The sequence below is a fragment of the Amblyomma maculatum genome, chromosome 8 (assembly GCF_055883805.1).
Source record: "Amblyomma maculatum isolate TAMU_Amacu chromosome 8, ASM5588380v1, whole genome shotgun sequence".
Lineage (NCBI taxonomy): Eukaryota > Metazoa > Arthropoda > Arachnida > Ixodida > Ixodidae > Amblyomma > Amblyomma maculatum.
Window position 1 is genome coordinate 33,642,096 of NC_139351.1, and position 17,789 is coordinate 33,659,884.

General features: G+C 46.1%; 1 protein-coding gene across 1 annotated transcript in view; it reads right to left on the reverse strand.

Moving 5' to 3' along the window:
- Positions 1–8,002: 8,002 nt before the first annotated feature.
- LOC146180868 (uncharacterized) overlaps positions 8,003–17,789 on the reverse strand; it is a 46,624-nt gene continuing 36,837 nt past the window's right edge. Inside the window, exon 6 of the mRNA XM_084575671.1 lies at positions 8,003–10,701. Within this exon, the coding sequence (XP_084431797.1) occupies positions 8,071–10,701 (2,631 nt within the window). The 3' untranslated portion in view covers positions 8,003–8,070. The remainder of the gene's footprint in view (positions 10,702–17,789) is intronic.

Sequence of the window (17,789 nt, forward strand, 5' to 3'; positions counted from 1 at the left end):
ATTCACTCAACGTATACCACGCCGCGGCATGTGACGCCGAGTGCAATTAGTTGCGCTCAGCCTTGCTGCGCTTCAAAATGGGCAAGAAGTGCTTTCTACCGAATTGCAAGTCGGGGTATCGGACCTGTACGGAGCGTGTGTCGCTTTTCAAGGCTCCGCGTGAACCCGAACGTTTACAAAAGTGGCGACGGGCGATTCCGAGAGCAGATAGAGTTTTGCAGCCTACCGACCACGTGTGCGCAAAGCACTTCCCGAATGAAGTGATCTCTGCAACATATCACGCGGAATACAAGGAGAACGTCCTTCTACACGCACAAAAAAAAAAAAAAAAAACCGGTGCTCTCACCCGACGCTGTGCCTAGCATTTTCCCGAACTGCCCAGGATACTTGACTGTGCAGCAAGAAACGAGAGAACCTCCGCGGAAACGGCAGGCTCTGCCGCCGACTTCTCACAAGCCTAAGAAGCAAGGACAGCCAGAAGCGTCGAATGCTTCTGAAGAGCTACACCTGGCCGTTGAAAATACACCGTTTATTGCTGGTTGACACAACGAGTTCAAAACATTCTGATGCCGAATCAACAGACGCGCCTTGTAAGAGGCCACGCTTGGATTTCAACAGCGTTGCGCCCGCTCCACGTGAAGAAGAGGATACTTTTCAATACGATACTGACACATTGAGTGGCACATGCACTGCCGACGCACCTAGTCATACAGCTGAAAAGGTAATTTCCTGTTTTAAATTCAGGTGGCATTCCTCCAGCCGCCTCATCTAAGCTCACTAGGCGCAACAAATCATGATATTGTTCTACAATAACTACTGAGCCGAAATTATCGTAAATACGATACGATTCTTCCCTTCAGTATATTTATTTGATTATAATTAATTAGCCAGGATCTCATTGGACATCTAATAGCACAGTGTGCTAGTAATCGCATAAGCTTTGCTCACTATTAGGTGGCATCCGGAAAGTGAACATTTATTTATTTAATTTCAGCGCCGTTCAGGCGTTAAAGAAGAGGTTGGTAACAGGAAAATTTTAGATTAATAAGAAATAATAAAATAGCAAGAAATATAACAGTGACTTGTTTAAGAGAAGTAATGACATAATATAGGTGACGTAAACGAAACTTTGGCTTAGTTGGGACGGCAAAAACATTCCTGATTCTATCGTATCTTTTCATTCAGCAACAAATTTCTTCCTCATCTGAAAAAAACTACGCAGCAAGAGAGAAGTCATGAACCAACGCAAGAGCAGCGACCCACCGAGTCCCTGTTCCTCCAGGACGGAGGACAGCAAATGACAATTTCCGCTCTGTCATGCTGTGCATCCAGCCTTAAACTCCCAAGTGAAGCCTGGGCAGTCCAAGTTTCTGACAGATTTGGAGTTAAATCTGTTGTTTTCAGTGAGCTAGAATTGCCGAAAGAGAGTAACCAGGCGCCTTTTCATAGAAAAGTACTAGAAGTAACCACATCACATAATGACTCCTTGTCAGTGAAATGTTTTGTTTATGGCCGTATTGTTAACGTACAGACCATAAGTTCTGGTTTGCCCATGAATTCCCTAGCTGATATAGAGTGTGCAGTGCGGGTCTTTCATGAAATGCATGTGTGTGCAGGTGGTCCCAGTGGTGAAATGTACAAAAATATAAGCCCCGAGTGCGCATATATTGACAAATGTGGAACCTGGCGGCACAACAGTTGCCCACTAGTGACAGAGAGTACAAGTTGCAATGCATGTGCTAAGTTAAAATATGTACTTCGTATTCATGCTCACGAAAGAAAAAGAATTCTCAACTGAAACACATTCGCATTCCGGCCAGTCCATCGAAAAAATTTGGAGGACGCTTAAGCTTCGCCTTCGAGTGGAACGCGATAGCGTTATTGCACCTCGTCGAGAAAACTTATTAAACGCAAGGGTATTGGGGCATCCTCGCACCGGTACCCGCGCGGCCCGAAGGGGAGAAGCGGGTGAGCGAAGATAGTGATCTAAAGAAAGGAAAGACGCTTGATTCTACAACCCGCGAGGGTGCACGGCGAAACGTCAGGGGCGAGTAGCGCGCCACGTGTCGGGGCTGCGCCGCACATTGCGAGGAGGGGTTCTTCTGTGTTTGCCGCAAGATGGCTCTGCATGTGCGCAGAGCGCAGAAGAAATGTAGCGAAAACGTACTTCGCTACTCGTGTAACTGCTTCTTCTGTAAGTAGCATGCTCATAATTACCGATATACACCGCAGTATAACGTTCTACGGCACGTTTCTAAGGCAACACCGCATTCACTAGAAGCGCTTTTGTACCGCTCTCAAGCATCGAACTCGTGGCTGAGTAAAATAAAGAAAAAAAAAACTCGTGGCTGAGTAGTAGCGTCTCCGTCTCACACTCCGGAGACCCTGGTTCGATTCCCACCCAGCTTATCTTGGAAGTTGCTTTTTATTTATGAAGTGCATGCCGGGATTTATCGCTGACGGCGAACGCCGCCGACGACACCGGCTTTTCTGCAACACGAGCTCAACGCTACCGCGTTAAAAAACACGCATTGAAATGTTGCGGCGCGCCAGGATTGCCTGCTACAAGTCGAAAGTGCGGCTTCAAAAACAAAAACATAATCTTGAACAAGAATTGGCTTAACTGCAAATCAAAACTACTAGAAATCAGTAATGAAACACTCGAACGCCTTTCCAGAGAAGCAAACCTTCCTGAAGCGCAAAAGCTGGTGTTGAAAGAGTGTGTAGCTGCAGGCAAAGCTCGCTCAAAAACGGTAGAAGATACTCAGATGACTGGATCTTGCTCTGCCTTCTCCTCCATATTAGGTCGCCTGCAGGATACAGATTCTTGATGGAGAGTGAAATTCTCGCCTTGCCTTCAGTACGAACAATACACCGCTACATCTCATTGGTGGGCCTTAAAACAGGCTTTGATAGTAAGTTCTTCATAGCCTTAAAAAGGAAACTTGAAAAGAAAGATGACTTCAAGCGGCACGGTATTATCATCTTTGATGAGACGCAAGTCCGTAAAAGCAAGGCTGTCAACTCAAAGACAATGACCTACGTCGGTCTAGCATCAGCGACTGAAACAGTAGCGAGCTTGCAGACAATGCTCTTGTTTTTATGTTCTGCCCTTTTGGTGAAAGTTATGCTCAGCCAATAGGTGTTTTTGCAGCAAAAGGTGCCACGAGGGGTACTATTCTTGCACAGTTGCTCCTTCAGGCAATTTTACTTATGGAGGAATCTGGAGCAAAAATTCATGGGTTTGTTTATGATGGAGCTTCGACAAACAGGACTATGTTGCGAACACTGGGTATAAGTGGGTCACTAGAAGCCTGCCAGAACTCCTTCACACATCCAAGCCACCCCACACGAAAAGTTTTTGCATTTTCTGATGCTCCACACCTCTTTAAATGCATTAGAAACCGTCTTTTGCAACAAAGGTACCTGAAAAAGGAGGGACGTTGGATTAGGTGGGAGGACTATGCAGCAGTTTATAAAGAAGACCAAGCGAATGTTGGAGCTCTGAAGATGTGTCCAAAAATAACAGATTCCCACATTTATCCAAGCAACTGTGAAAAGATGCGGGTAAAGCTTGCCACGCAAGTGTTCAGTCGCTCGATGGTAGCAGGTATTGAATTTTACAGAAACCGTGGTGTGCGCAGTCTGGGAGACACTGAAGCCACGCAAGAATTCACATTGTTTCTTAATAATCTTTTCGATGCTTTGAACCGGCGGTTTCCTCATGAAGGTGTCACAAAGCAGGGCTCTGACCTAGGCATTCTGTCACGTGGGGTAGAATGGTTGGATAACTGGGAAAAAGAGCTGCAGAGTGGAAATATCACGAAAGATATGTTCCTGACAAAAAGCACCGCTGAAGGGCTCCCAGTTACCTTGAGATCTAATAGAGAGCTTTGTGAGGTTCTTTTGCATCAGTGCGAGTTCAGATACGTTCTTAAAAATAAAATGAACCAAGATCCGATCGAAAGATTCTTTGGCAAGATAAGACTTGCTGGAAGCCAGAATGACCATCCTTCAATGCCAACATTTTTGCAACTGTACAATACAATGTCCATTTACAGCCTCCCGAGTTTGGGAATTGCTGCGTGGTCGATGAGAAGCCACTTCAGAGCCCTGATCGAACTAGGCAGTGCAAGCAACTCTTCGCCTGGCTTCATTGATCAGCTAAAAGAAAAGCTTGATAAACTGATTCTTGTTGAGGACTGGGAATGTGAGGATGTTATCACAGCAAACGGAAAGTATACAGCGCAAGTCTACCATTCCGGAAAACAGCTCTGCTGAAGCATCCCTGACCAACACAAAGAGCAGGGGTGGACTGTTGCACTCCAACGTGAATCTCTTTGAGCTGTTGAGAGCAGCTGAGGAGCACTTTGCAAAATATGCCGACAGTCAGTCTGTATACTGGGAAACAGTGGAGCATGTGCTTGACACAAAGACCTTGGACTTTTCCATGTGCTCAGCACAAAGAAGAGGTCATCGCACAAATTCTGCACTATTTATTAACCATGAGAGTGAGGCAGCACTGCAAAGCTGCAACCATGAACTTGAAAAAACAAGCTCAAGAGAAAAAAAAAAGCTTGCAAAACTTTGTTCATCCTGAATCCTGTTGCCAAGTTTACAGAATGTACTAATTTCTGTTAGTTGTTTTATGAATGTATGTTTTAAACAGTTTTTGCCATGTAATATATAGTTTTGTGACAGAATATAGTATATGTTCAGCCCCCCTTTCAGCATACCATTCCTAATATTCTACACAAATGTAAGAGCACTGTACGCACCACCAGACCTACTTCAGGTCGGACATTTTTTTTTCTGGTATAAGAGCGCGCATTGCTCTCTTGAAATGACAGAGTAGTATAGAAACATTATGCCCATTCATGGGCAACTAGCACAAGATATACTGCTTTGAGAGTTGCGATGGATTTAACCGTGTGACATGTCCTTCATCAAGCTGTACTGCACACGGCTTGCTGTACTGGCGCAAAGTATAACCGCCATCGCCTTAACACTGAGCAGAAGTCTGCGTAGGGGTCGCGTGTCGAGAGAAGTTTGTAACCAAGTACATGTGTAAGCTAGAGGTGCAATGGTTCAAGGTGCTTTGAGGACGTTTATTTTGTAAAGAGGAAGATGAGCAGCGGCGGCAGCCGCATCGCCAGCGCACAGCGCGAGATCACTGGGTTGACGACCGAAGCTCGGAACGGCATTTTGGCTAGCTGTCCTTAGGCTATTTCCCCGAAAATCCAGCTACAATTTATTTATTTTTGCTTTAATTAGCTAACATTGGCGGGCGCAACTAGAAAATACGATTGATATACTGGCTTCAACGTATGCTACCTATCAGAGCTAGCATACGTTGAGGGGTATTTGGAAAGGAATTATGGTGCCCGGACTTACTTTCGGAAATGCGGTTTTGTGCCTAAAATCAGAGGTACAGTCGACATTAGAAATAAATCAGAGAGCCGTTGGACGATTAGCACTAGGTGCCCACGGCAAAACTACAAATGAGGCGGTACAGGCAGATATGGGCTGGGCATCTTTCGAAGTACTGGAAGCGCAGAGTAAAATATTATATGAGGAACGCCTGAGGAAATTGGACAATGGAGGAAAAAAACTAGGAAACTAACTAGTAAGTATGCTAGTCACAGGGATGGAGAAATAAAGAGCATTAAGCAACAGGTGAAAAACACAGAAGGTAAAAATTGGATAATTTCGATGGAAACGAAACAGAGTGTGGAATTATACCGAAAGTGGAAAATGCAGATCAGGAAGGAAGCTTTCTTTGATAACTCAAGAGGCAGTGCCCTACTTTTTGAAGCTAGATCAGGGTGCCTTAGAACACGCAGCTACAGAAAGAAATTTAATAATGAAGATGACGCATGTGCTGTATGTGGTAACTCGATCCAGTGAAGCAATTGACCTTATTATACTCGAATGTAGTGGTATCCACCCGGAAGTTGGTGCAGGCGCAGTAACTGTTCTTGAAGCTCTGGGGTTTAGAGAAACCAGTGGTCGGGTGAATAAACCGGCGGTGGAAACTAGCAAAAAACGACTGGAAGATTGGTGGCCTAAAAGCAGAGAAGTGACATAATGTTAGTAATGTAGAAACAAAAATTTAATAGATGGAATGATGGTCTAGTTACCCAAGCTAAATTAATAATTAAGATATAGGGAGAAAAATGAGCATGATAGCTACTGCTACCACACCGTTTCAAAGGGGACGCTCCTATATTCCATCCATCCATCCATCCATCCATCCATCCATCCATCCATCCATCCATCCATCCATCCATCCATCCATCCATCCATCGAGGCGTGGGGGCGGGAGCGCTGTTATTCGCTTGCGGGATAACAACTATTATGCATGAATCGTACATATTAAGTATATTTACTTCTAAGGCCGACATTTTTAAAGCATTGCAAGTGATCGCGGTACTTGCTGACAATGACCCTAATGCTATAACATTTTTTGTGAGGCACTTTCCAGAAATGCGCGCAGGGCTCGAAAACCTGGATAACTGCTCCGATAGCGTCAATGGTAACAGCAAAATTGCAATGCTAGTCTATGCTACGGTGAAACAAAATTTAAGAAGAAAGGCACCAACATTTATTAACACATTTGGAAACAGCAGCTGTGCTACAAGAGTAACCACTTTTACAACTTCATCACTTTTCGTGAAAGTGGCTTCTGCTGAAACAGCGGCTTATACAGATCATTTTTGTTAGTTATCGACGAGGCGTAGTTCACCAGTAGCGGTCTGATAAATCTTGTTGCCACAAGTCGAGAAAACTGTTGACGGTGACTGCTCTCACTGACGGGGCACTTTAGCAAGTTTGATTTGCAGATGGCTGGAACAGCTGCGTCGGTCAGGTTTCTAAGTGGATTTTGCAGTTTTGGTTTTTCTTTTAAGGTTCTCTCCACAAACAGCCGCAGAGTGTCTAAGACATAGAGTAATGCGCCAGATGGGTAAAGCAGCCCACCTCGGTCCTGATATCGCGTGAACAGCTCGAGTGGGTTATTAGTAGGTGGCTTTGTTGTGAGTAAACAGCACTGCTCACATTCCATATGCTCACTTATTACACGAGCAATGTAGCCACCTACATAGAACGTAGCCGACAGCTGTAAATAAGGTAGAGAGAAGCAGGGACATGCTGCACATCTAAGCGTCCCAAGGCTTCCAAAGCAGCCTCTGGAAGCTCATCGCTGCTCCCAAGCGCACATAGCCCTGCAGTCCTAAGTCCAGTGCTGTGGTGACTCTCATGACAGAGCACGTTGCTGTGTTCAGATGTCGCGGCAATTCCCGTCTTCGAGACCTTTTCTAGTCCTGAGAGTATTGACCGCACGTCAAGTTGGTCGTTGCATCCCAGTGACCGTCTCAGGGTTCCAAATAGCGCTTCAATTGGGTCACTGCTGAATTTCCGCGTTAGTACAAAACAAAACTTCTCAGCTAGCAGATAGCGTATGCAGCAAATAGTCGAGTAAGTTGTGAGCAGAAGGGCCTCGTACGTTTCTGCTCTGAAAAAGCCACGAGGATAAGTTGCATCTTTCTTTAGTGTGTCGATATATAGCGGAAAGCCCTATCAAGTCCTGGAGCATCAATGAACAAGAAGTGGAAGCTGCGACAGATTTTCTCTTCTTGGGCTCCAAGATTACCTCGGAAGGAGACTGCAGCCATGACATTAGGAGACGCCTGCTTCTGGGAAAGAGAGCAATGGTTAGCCTTGACCGCCTAGTAAAGAGCAGAGACATTAGTCTGGCAACCAAGATCCGTATAACTCGTGCTATCGTCTTTCCAGTTGTGATGTATGGATGCGAGAGTTGGACCGTGAAGAAAGCTGACCGCCGAAGAATTGACGCGTTTGAATTGTGGTGCTGGCGGAGACTCTTGAGAGTTCCCAGGTCTGCCAGAAGATCAAATCAATCGATACTGTCGACCATAAACCCTGACTGCTCATTGGAGGGTCAAATTCTAGAGCTCAGCTACTTTGGGTGGTGGTGGTGGTAATAACTTTATTAAAACAGAGGAGTTTGGGGCATGCATGCCCCTGGGCCCCCGCACGGCCCCACTACACTCAAACGTTCATGTTTCTATGGTTCATGACGTCGGCAGCCCAGTCTGTGGCGATCTTCTGCCGAACCGGGTCCTCAGAGTGCAGCAGGGTCTCCCAGTCCTCCCAGGTGGTAAGGTGCTCTAGACCCCGCGGGGGAGGATCCGCCGGGCATTGGAACAGGATGTGGGCGAGGGTGGCGTTGGGGTTATTACAAAGGGTACAGGAGGGATTGGTGAGGGTGTGGTGGTGGCGAGACGCACTATAAGGAGACGGGAGGGTGCGCGTTTGTAGTCGTCGCCAGAGCGTCTGGTGGTAGTTGTCTAAAGATGGGTGAGGTGGGGGATAGAGTAGTCGCTCGGCCCGATAGGCCTGCGTTAGCTCACTGAAGGAGTGCATGCGATCACGCGTGAATCCCGGATCGGAGGCCGCCGGCGCCCGGTTTAAATAACCTCGGGCTAACGCATTGGCGGCCTCGTTACCGGGATTCCCGGAGTGCGCAGGCACCCATATCAGCTCCACATAGCGGGGTGGGTTAGTGGCGGGCGAGTTCAGTATGCTGAATGCAGAAATGTGAACTCTACCACGCGCAAAATTTAGTAGAGCAGTTTTCGAGTCGGAAATTATGTAGCGTGCTTCCGTGTGTGCAAGCGCGTAGGCGATGGCTGCTTCCTCGGCTGCCTCCGAGGAGGTGACCGAGGGGAGGGGGACAGTAGCAACAGGCTGCAGGAAGGAATTTGTGACGGCCAATACCGCTCCCTCATTCGTGCATGCGGCGTCCACCCATACGGCGTCCGTTTCGGAGCCGTAGTATTTGTGGAGCGCCGCTGCTCGGGCTCGGCGGCGTTGCTCGTTATACTGGGGGTGCATGTTGCGAGGGAGAGGCTTGATGAGAAGGTCTTGGTGGAGGGGGCGAGGTATGGGAAGGAGGGTAGGGTCATTCGCTGGGACACGAATGTCTAAAGTCTCCAGGATATGGCGACCGGTGGAGGTCTTGGTGAGACGCAAGTATTGGGCTTGGCGATGGGCCTCCACAAGCTCCCCAACTGTGTTGTGGAGGCCAAGCTGTAGAAGGCGTTCTGTGGAAGTATTAATTGGGAGATGTAGGGCCGTCTTGAACGCCGTGCGCAACATGACGTCCAAGGCGTCCGTTTCCTGCCTGTTGAGTCGGAGATAGGGGACTGTGTATAAAAAACGGCTGAGGACGAAGGCCTGAATTAGACGACATAGGTCGTTCTCCTTCATGCCTCTGTGATGGCCCGAAACTCGTCGGATGAGGTGCGATATCGCGCCTGTCACCCGCTTTAGTTTCTTGAGAGTTAATGTGTTTTTGCCGTTGTTCTGGATGTGAAGTCCCAGAACCCGGAGCGTATTCACCTCTGGGACGGGACGGCCATCGACTTCGATAACAATCGGTGTGGTGGGGCATCCGCGGGTCGTGGGTCGAAGTATAAGTAGCTCAGACTTCTCTGGGGAGCATGAGAGTCCGATGCTCTGGGCGTGTTCTTGTGTGAGGGATGCGGCGCTTTGCAAGGTACCCTCTATGTCGCCATCACTACCGTGTGTGGTCCACAGTGTGATGTCGTCCGCATAAAGGGTATGTCTAAGATGAGGTATCGTGGACAGTTTCCGGGCGAGTGGAATGAGCGTGGCGTTGAATAGGAAAGGAGAGAGGACGGATCCCTGTGGAGTACCGACGCTCCTGAGGGTGTAGGGTTGGGAGGTAAGGGGGCCGAAATGAACCTCAGCCATGCGGTCCGTTAAAAAAGCCCGGACATAAGTGTACATCCGTACACCTATGTTCAGAGGAGAAAGAGCAGTCATGATCGCCTGATGTTCGACGCGATCAAAAGCTTTGGACAGATCCAAAGCCAGGACTGCCTTTTTGTGGCCCGGGACAGCCGGGTCGAAGATGTCGTGGGTGAGCTGCAGCATGGCGTCCTGAGCGGAGAGATGGGGGCGGAATCCCACCATGCTGTGTGGGTAAAGGTCGTTGTCCGCCATGTGAAGTGTCAATCTCGCAAGTGCCACGTGCTCGAAAAGTTTCCCGAGACACGAGGTGAGCGAGATTGGTCGCAGGTTTTCTAGTTTAAGAGGCTTGTTCGGTTTTGGTATAAATATTACCTTGGCGTGTCGCCAGGACTGGGGGAGGGTGCCCTCCGACCAGCATTTGTTGAAGTAATCTGTAATCTGTGTGATTGATTTGTCATCAAGATTGCGGAGTATAGAATTGGAGATTTTGTCCAGTCCCGATGCTGAATTTGTGCGGAGCGTCAGAAGGGCCGCTCTTACCTCCGTTTTCGAAATATCAGCGTCTAATTCCGGGTTAGGTTTTCCTGAGTAGGGGGGCATGGAGTCGGATGTGCCGGGTGAGGTGTATGTTCGCTGAAGTGTGTCAATGAGAGCGTCCGGGTCGCTATTGTGTGTGTGTAAGAGGCGTGTAACATGGTGTTGTGTAGCGGATTTGGACTGTGTTGGATCTATGAGATGTCTCAGAAGTTGCCAAGCTCGCTTGGTGGACAGTTTTCCGGCGAGTCCGTCGCAAACTTGCCTCCAATTACACCGGCAGACCTCCTCTGCGTGTTGTTGTATCTGCGTCTGCAGTCCGGCCAGTCGCTTTTTAAGCGTTCTATTTAACTTGTTGCGTTTCCTCAGCTACTTTGGTCATCTGATGAGAAGAGAGGAGTCGCTGGAGAAAGATTTGATGTTGGGAAAGGTTGAGGGTCGCCGGAGAAGGGGTAGGCAGCGAACGCGTTGGTTAGATGGCATCCTCGAGGCACTGCAGATGAAGTTATGTGATATTAGGAAGATAGTGAGAGACCGGAAAGCGTGGCGTGACATGGTCCATAGGGTCACGAAGAGTCGGACACGACTGAACAACTAAACTGAACTGAACTTCTAGCCATTCCAGCCTAGAATCATTTTTGTCGTCAAAGTGCCTCTTGTTGTTTGTTGCTGGTGTCATGCAGTAGGAACCACCGATGGATGTTCTTCATAAACAGTATTGTTGGTCCCGCATAGGCAAATGACATATTGCAGCTTTGTCCTGCGTGCTCTTTCAAAAACTCCAGAGCAGATGTAACACCTGGAGAAAAAAGACAGCTCTTTTGACGTTCATTTTTTCAATATTGTTTGAAAAAACGTTTTCTGGTTAGACTCCTCACAGGTTTACAATCCAATCTTTCTGCATCTCGTAGAGTTTCTTAAAGTGAGATAATGTAACTTCTCCTTTCTTTCCAAGGTCCTTTCTTTCCAAGGTACAATATATGCTGCATTCCTGTAGCATCTGAAGGCAGAGAAAAAAGCAAGACCTTGCACAATGCGAAATAGCCCACGAAACAACGAGAGATCAACAGCACGTGGCTGCCTAGACTGCTCTGCGACGCGGCGCACCCGGCACTCGCCGGTTGGCGTATTGCCATACCATATCCCGTAGGCGCACTGGAGCAGACGACGCTTTCAGCGAGTTAAACGGCGATTGTTACTGAAAGATCTCTGTGAACGCAACCTAAAGGTAACATACATTCACTGTAAAGGGCGATTGTTGCTGAAATATGTCTCTGAACGCAATCTAAAGGTAACATACACTCACTGAGGCAGGAAATGACTGTGGGAAAGGTAATTGCTTAGTGTAACTGTTGTCATACCGACTGTTTTCTTAAATGTGTGTGTAAACGCCACCTAAAGGTAACATACACTCACTGAAGGCAGGATATAATTACAGTGAAAACAATTGAAAAAAATATTCAGAAAAAAATATAACACAGGAGTCGACCGCACGTTTAAGTGGCGTAAGTGAAGAGATGCGTGTTGTTAATCCATTGCGCCGCCAAAACGACGGGAACGGTGGGCTTTAAATATGTTCTTATTCGTTTAGACAGTATATCCACTATTTGTCGCTTGGTGGCGCTGCTCAGAGGAATCACGCGCCAGAGCGTCGTCTGCTCGAGTGCTCCTACGGGATATGGTTTGCTAATAAGCTGCCGGGTGACCCTACGTCGCTGTCGCCATCTCTTGGCAGCCAGCGGCGTAACTTCCCAACGGAGGAGGAGAGGCAATGACGGCCGCGGAGCGCGGAGCTGCCAGGCGCAGAAAGTATAAAGGAGGCTATGGCCGTAGCTAGGTTATAATCGATTCAGCTAGCGCCTTGAATATGATGAGCCTTAGATGCTTCGAAGTCTTACTTCTGATGTACATCATCGCGGAAACAGATCTAAACCGGTTACATATATACTGCACATTATTATTCCGTGTTATGTGCTCATCAAATATTATTCGAATATATTTTATCGAAGGTTCAAACGGCATGACATTACATGTGCACGGATCACAATACGAGCCATGTAAAAAAAGTGACTCGTTATCATCCGCTTCTGCGGGTTTCTAAACCAGAGAAGCATTGCTTTTGCCGGTTTAAATATTAAGTTTATTTACAGAGTGATACTGCACCTTATCCTGGTGCACTAACCAACAGACGGTGAGCTTCCTCTTCCTCATCCTCTATTCTGGAGAGCCTCTTCGTTCAGTTCAGTTCATTTTATTTTTTCCTTTCAAGTGAAAGTGGAAGACGAGGCAAAAGGCGTGTAACCTGACAAGGCCTCGTCTCCCAGGTTGCACTTCCTTGTCCTCTTCTGTGCGCATGCCTGGCAATATATTGAATTTTGGGCAAGCCAGTCTTGCATATATCCTGCTGAAAAAGGCTAGTGCTGTGTCATCTGCATACAGAAAGATTCTGGACGTTAATTTCTAAAAAAACCTAGTTCAGAGACGTACATATTGAATAGTAATGGTCGCAGTGTACTTCCTTGTGGAACACCAAATTTTATCATCTTAACTTCACTGTATTTGTCATCAATTCTAACACACTGTGCTCTACCTGTGAAATAGCCCTGAAAGAATTGATGAAATAGCCTCCGGAAACCTATGTTTTCCAACTTTTCAAACATTAATGCGTGATCAATAGTATCAAATGCTTTCGATAAGTCTAAAAAAAGTGCTAGTGTAAGGTGATTGTCTTCAATTGCGGTGTTAACGTAATCCGAAAATTCTTCTAAGAGCGTTGTTGTATTCCGGTCCTTTGTGAAGCCGTATTGTGCCGGGTTGTTTAGAGAATACTTCTCGCAAAAAGACTGCATAACGTATCCCACGTGTTTTTACAAAATATGCGCCAAGGCAAATATAATAGAAATTGATATACTTTCTGCTTTTATACACAGGCCTCACTATCGATATTTTTAATTCTCTGGGCTTTATTTCGGTTTCTAATATGCCGTTCAATTTTTTGAGAATCACACGTTTTAATATGTTAAAGTTCCAGTAAATATCGCGCACACGGATATTATCAAAACCTGGTGGCTTGAACGTCTTCATTCTACTTATCATGTTCCACAGGTCAGCCTCTGTTAACTCGGGAAGGTAGGCTGTTCGTGCGCATGTACATATCGGTTTGCAGTCTAGGCGCTTTTTGTCGCGTGAATGAACGTGTCTTTAACAGCTCGTACAATGACTGTGTTCCTTTATTCGGAATGCTTTTTTCAATCTTCTCCTCAATCGTAGCCCGTTTTACACGGCCCATTTAACTGTTTGCTAATTTCCATGTCCTTTATCCATCGTCTCTGTTCTGTACAAACTGGTTGGATAAGTATCTTCTTTTAGCCAATCGCATTTTAGCTGTTACCAGATTTCGCAATGTGCGAAATTCTCGTCTAAGTGCGGTGTTTTCAGGGTTATAAAGCTTGGCAGACCAAGCTTTATCCTTTACATAACATAACTCCAAGAGTTCCTGCTTTATCCATCGGTTGTCTGGTTTTCTTTGTTTAATTTTGACTGATCTGTACGATGTTGCATATATTAGGTGCATCTTGGCAAGAAATTTATTATACAACGCCATGTGGTCCAGAGATAACATGTCATCCCAGTCTCTGTTCTGAATTGCATTATCTACATTCCTGTTATCTAAAATGTTTCTGGTTATAGGTCTTATGTTCTCATGGCCGTCATGTTGACAAGTTTCTGTCATGATTACTAGTGCCACAAAGTAGTGATCTGCGAGTTTCGTTCTAATTACTCCTGAAGAGCAATGTTTGCCATTCGAACGACTATATGGTCGATGCACGACGTAGTTACCTTGGATCCTAAAAATTCCTCTCTAGTGCATTTATATATAAGGTGAATTAAGCCAAATCCTGCCAGTAGATGTAGTCTCGGACTACCCTCTTTGACTCTTGCATTGTATCTATATTTAGATCTCCCGCCAAAATAAATTGCTTCTCATTCATGTGTGTTTTTAGTAGTGAGCTAAGTTCTTCCAGAAATGTTTTTGCTGGGTGATCTGTATGTTACACATACAGTGTAAGTTGAATTCATTTTGTTAAGAGAGACAACCATTTCTTCTGCCTTGTCTATGGATACCTGAATTTCGTATGACAGCCAGGCATCGTTAACAAATACAATCACTCCTCCCTTTCTGTTTTCTCGACACCAAGTGTAACAAGAGCTCAACAAGGCTGTAAATGTTTTGTCGGGTTGCATCTAGGTTAACCTATGTTAGGACAATTACATCTTCACTTTTCTGTGATCTTAGTTTTTCTTTATGCTACGTATGTTTACATGCAGTAAACTTAACTCCTGCATCAAGCCTTCTTCTTTTAGGACCTAGTTTACATGAGAATCCCATCTCTTCCTGCGCGTCTCGAACGTTCGGCGCCGGTTATTTGAGAGTGCGCCGCAAGGCTATCGGCGGTTCTGGTTGTCGACCAAGCTACAATGCGTTAGCGGCAGGCCCTGGCTTAGAAGTCGTAAAGAGAGCTATGAGCCCATGTTGCTGTTAGTGTATCAGATCGTGGAGTTGTGCTTAGTTTTCGTTCAGTCTTTTGTGAAATGTAGTCGCCTCTCTGTCTTTTGTAAATAAGTTTTGTGTACTTCGTATTTTTGTTCAAAGACAACTTTGTCTTACTACTTCAAGTGCGTCATCCTTCGTCTCTCACTGTGTGTGAACTACACGTCGCCCGCCAAATCGACGAGCACCTTGAAGAGGTGCCGAAGAACTTCAGAAAAAAAAAAAATGAACCTGACCTTTACTGTCCTTGTCTACTAAATTATACTGGCTTTATTTTCAGCTGTCGCCAGCTGTATCCTCCGGATACGTTTAAATATTTATTTTAAAAGTTTGAATTGGTTGCGCAAATGGAACTGGTGGACCACCCGGCCGCGCGCGCGCGCGCGCGCGCGCACGCACGCACGCACGCACACACACACACACACACACACACACACACACACACACACACACACACACACACACACACACACACACACACACGTATATATATATATATATATATATATATATATATATATATATATATATATATATATAGTGCGAGCACTGTGTGGCGCTTAATCTTCCACACGGCTGAACGTGCTGCTTCATCTTCATCCTGCTCCCTCTTGGAGATACCCATCGTCATCGCGGAGTGTGTTTGGCTGCAGTGTGCGACCAAGGCTTCAGGTCTGCAATAAAGCCTGATCCCCCAAGTCCGACCTTCGCGTTACCTTACACGTGGTGGAGGTGCGGGGGTTACCTTACATTGCATTTTCGACTGTATGAGATCTTGCTAAATGCTAAAAATTATTCAAACAATGCTCAAGTCGTAGGCAAAAATAAATATGAAAATGTACGTCGCAATATTTTGTTCCACCAAGTTACAAGAGCTCAAAGTTCTCACCTTTCCAACATTGGGAAAAACACCTCAATGGCTGTCGTGAAGCAGACGCTGCTCCGTCCCGTGCTTTAAATTTCCCGTAATTGCCGTAACAGCACGAAATGGTTTCTTATCTCTGTCTGCTACTCGTCTGTTGTGGTGCGGGCCTTGGTGCGCCCGGGAAAGCGTAATTTAGTTCGACAGTCTTAAAATGCCCCTTTTGCGAAGATTTCGATGTTCTTGCCGGTCGCTGCTCTGTCGCCGTTTGGTGAGAACCCTGCAGCAGTTTTTTTTTTTTTTTTTGCTTTCGTCCCCTTCGTGGTGCGGGCAGTTCGATGTCTTTTTGCAGCATTGTATTGCGCTTAGCGCCCACACAAAGATGAGCCCACACAAAGTGAGGAAGCGATGCTCTGTGGCACGTTGCGACAGCGTGGAATCTACCGTAGGTGTCTTACCGCTTCCCGGCTTACTTTCACCGGTGAGCAGATCTGGAGGTTGCACACAGACTCAATGCATGCTCTAATGCTTCTGTGTAAGCACGTTTGTTGATTCTAAAGCTGTCTGGACTGGTGCAACCTTGCAATTAATTGCCTTGAAAACTGCTGTATACTTTCTGCCGAAGCATTTAAATGTGAAGAGTGATCCCAGTGCTCTATGCTCCACGTATGTTTTGATGCACCTACTAATTCGTGACATTTTTATTTCAACTGCAGCTGTCATAGCTTTGTTTTCTGTGCATGCATGTTTCGTTCTGTGGCAGGCACTTCAAACCTTTTTCCATGCCTCGGCTGTGATCATTGATATTGATTAGCCCACTTAAACAGCGCTACTGTTTGTGCTGTCTGCAACATGCATTTTTATTGTTGTGATTTGTTGCTGTATTTTATTGGTGGATGCAATAAACCATGGATATGAAAACCATAATTGTTCACTTGGTAAACTGTTGCGAACTGGGCACGACTGCCCTGTTGCACCAGGGTTTCTGGACCGCACCTTACTGTGCTGAGGGACGAAGTAAATGGCCAAAGTACTTGCATGACTTGCAGCAGTATTTGTACTATGAATTTGCATGCGTGGTCTCTATTTGGAAATATTGCTGCCTTTCATTGTCGCTACCTTTGCCAACCACTTTCATTGTGCCGGAGCAAATGCTTATAAACAAGGGCGTGCGTAAACAACAGAAACTAGTTCTTTTAGATGGCAAAGGTGGGTGCGCGCTGAAAGGCAACAACCTTCAAAAGAGACAGGCTCGTCAATGCAACGCGGCGTTTTTAAAAAAAAAACTTTATAATTTTCGCCAAAGTGAACATATGCGTGACGTCATTTGACGTCATGGCCCCCCAATTTTCATTGGTCGCTGGAGCCCATGAACCGCCATGTTTTGCACGTATGGGCTTCTACGGAGCCTTCGCTACCATAGTACATATACCTTGCCAGCTTTCTACTGTGCGCGCGATAAAGCATCGGCCAGCTTGTTTATACTGCCCCGACGGTACTCGAAGGCGTAAGCGTGCCGTTGCAACTTCAGCGCCCATCTCGCGAGACTGCAGGGTTCTTCAGCCTCTTTAACCTCGAAAGTTCCTGGTCAAATGTCTGCACGGTGAAAACCATTCCGCAGAGGCATAGCTAGAAACATTCCACTACGGATGTAATCGCCTTTTGTGTTGTGGCCCACTTGTTTCTACTTTGTAGATACCAACATTCAACCATATCTACGTACAGTATGTTTATATCGGCATGATCCCATATCTGCTCAATCCTTTCGTAATATGTATTTGCAAGGATGTGTAAACGGCACCTTATTTCTTCTGATACATACCTGGTATATAAAAATGCAGTTACTTTCGTAGTATCCATCGGAAAGAATGGAACGCGGAATCTACATATATTCTGTTATTACAGCACAACGCTGTGTTGCTCAACTTAGTGTTCGTGCTGTTTCATTATCTCTAGCTTCAAAAAAATGCCAATATTTCCGTCCTTCACAAGAAGTTTTATATTGTCACGCGCCTTTGCAGTGACATCGATGGAAGTAGAGGA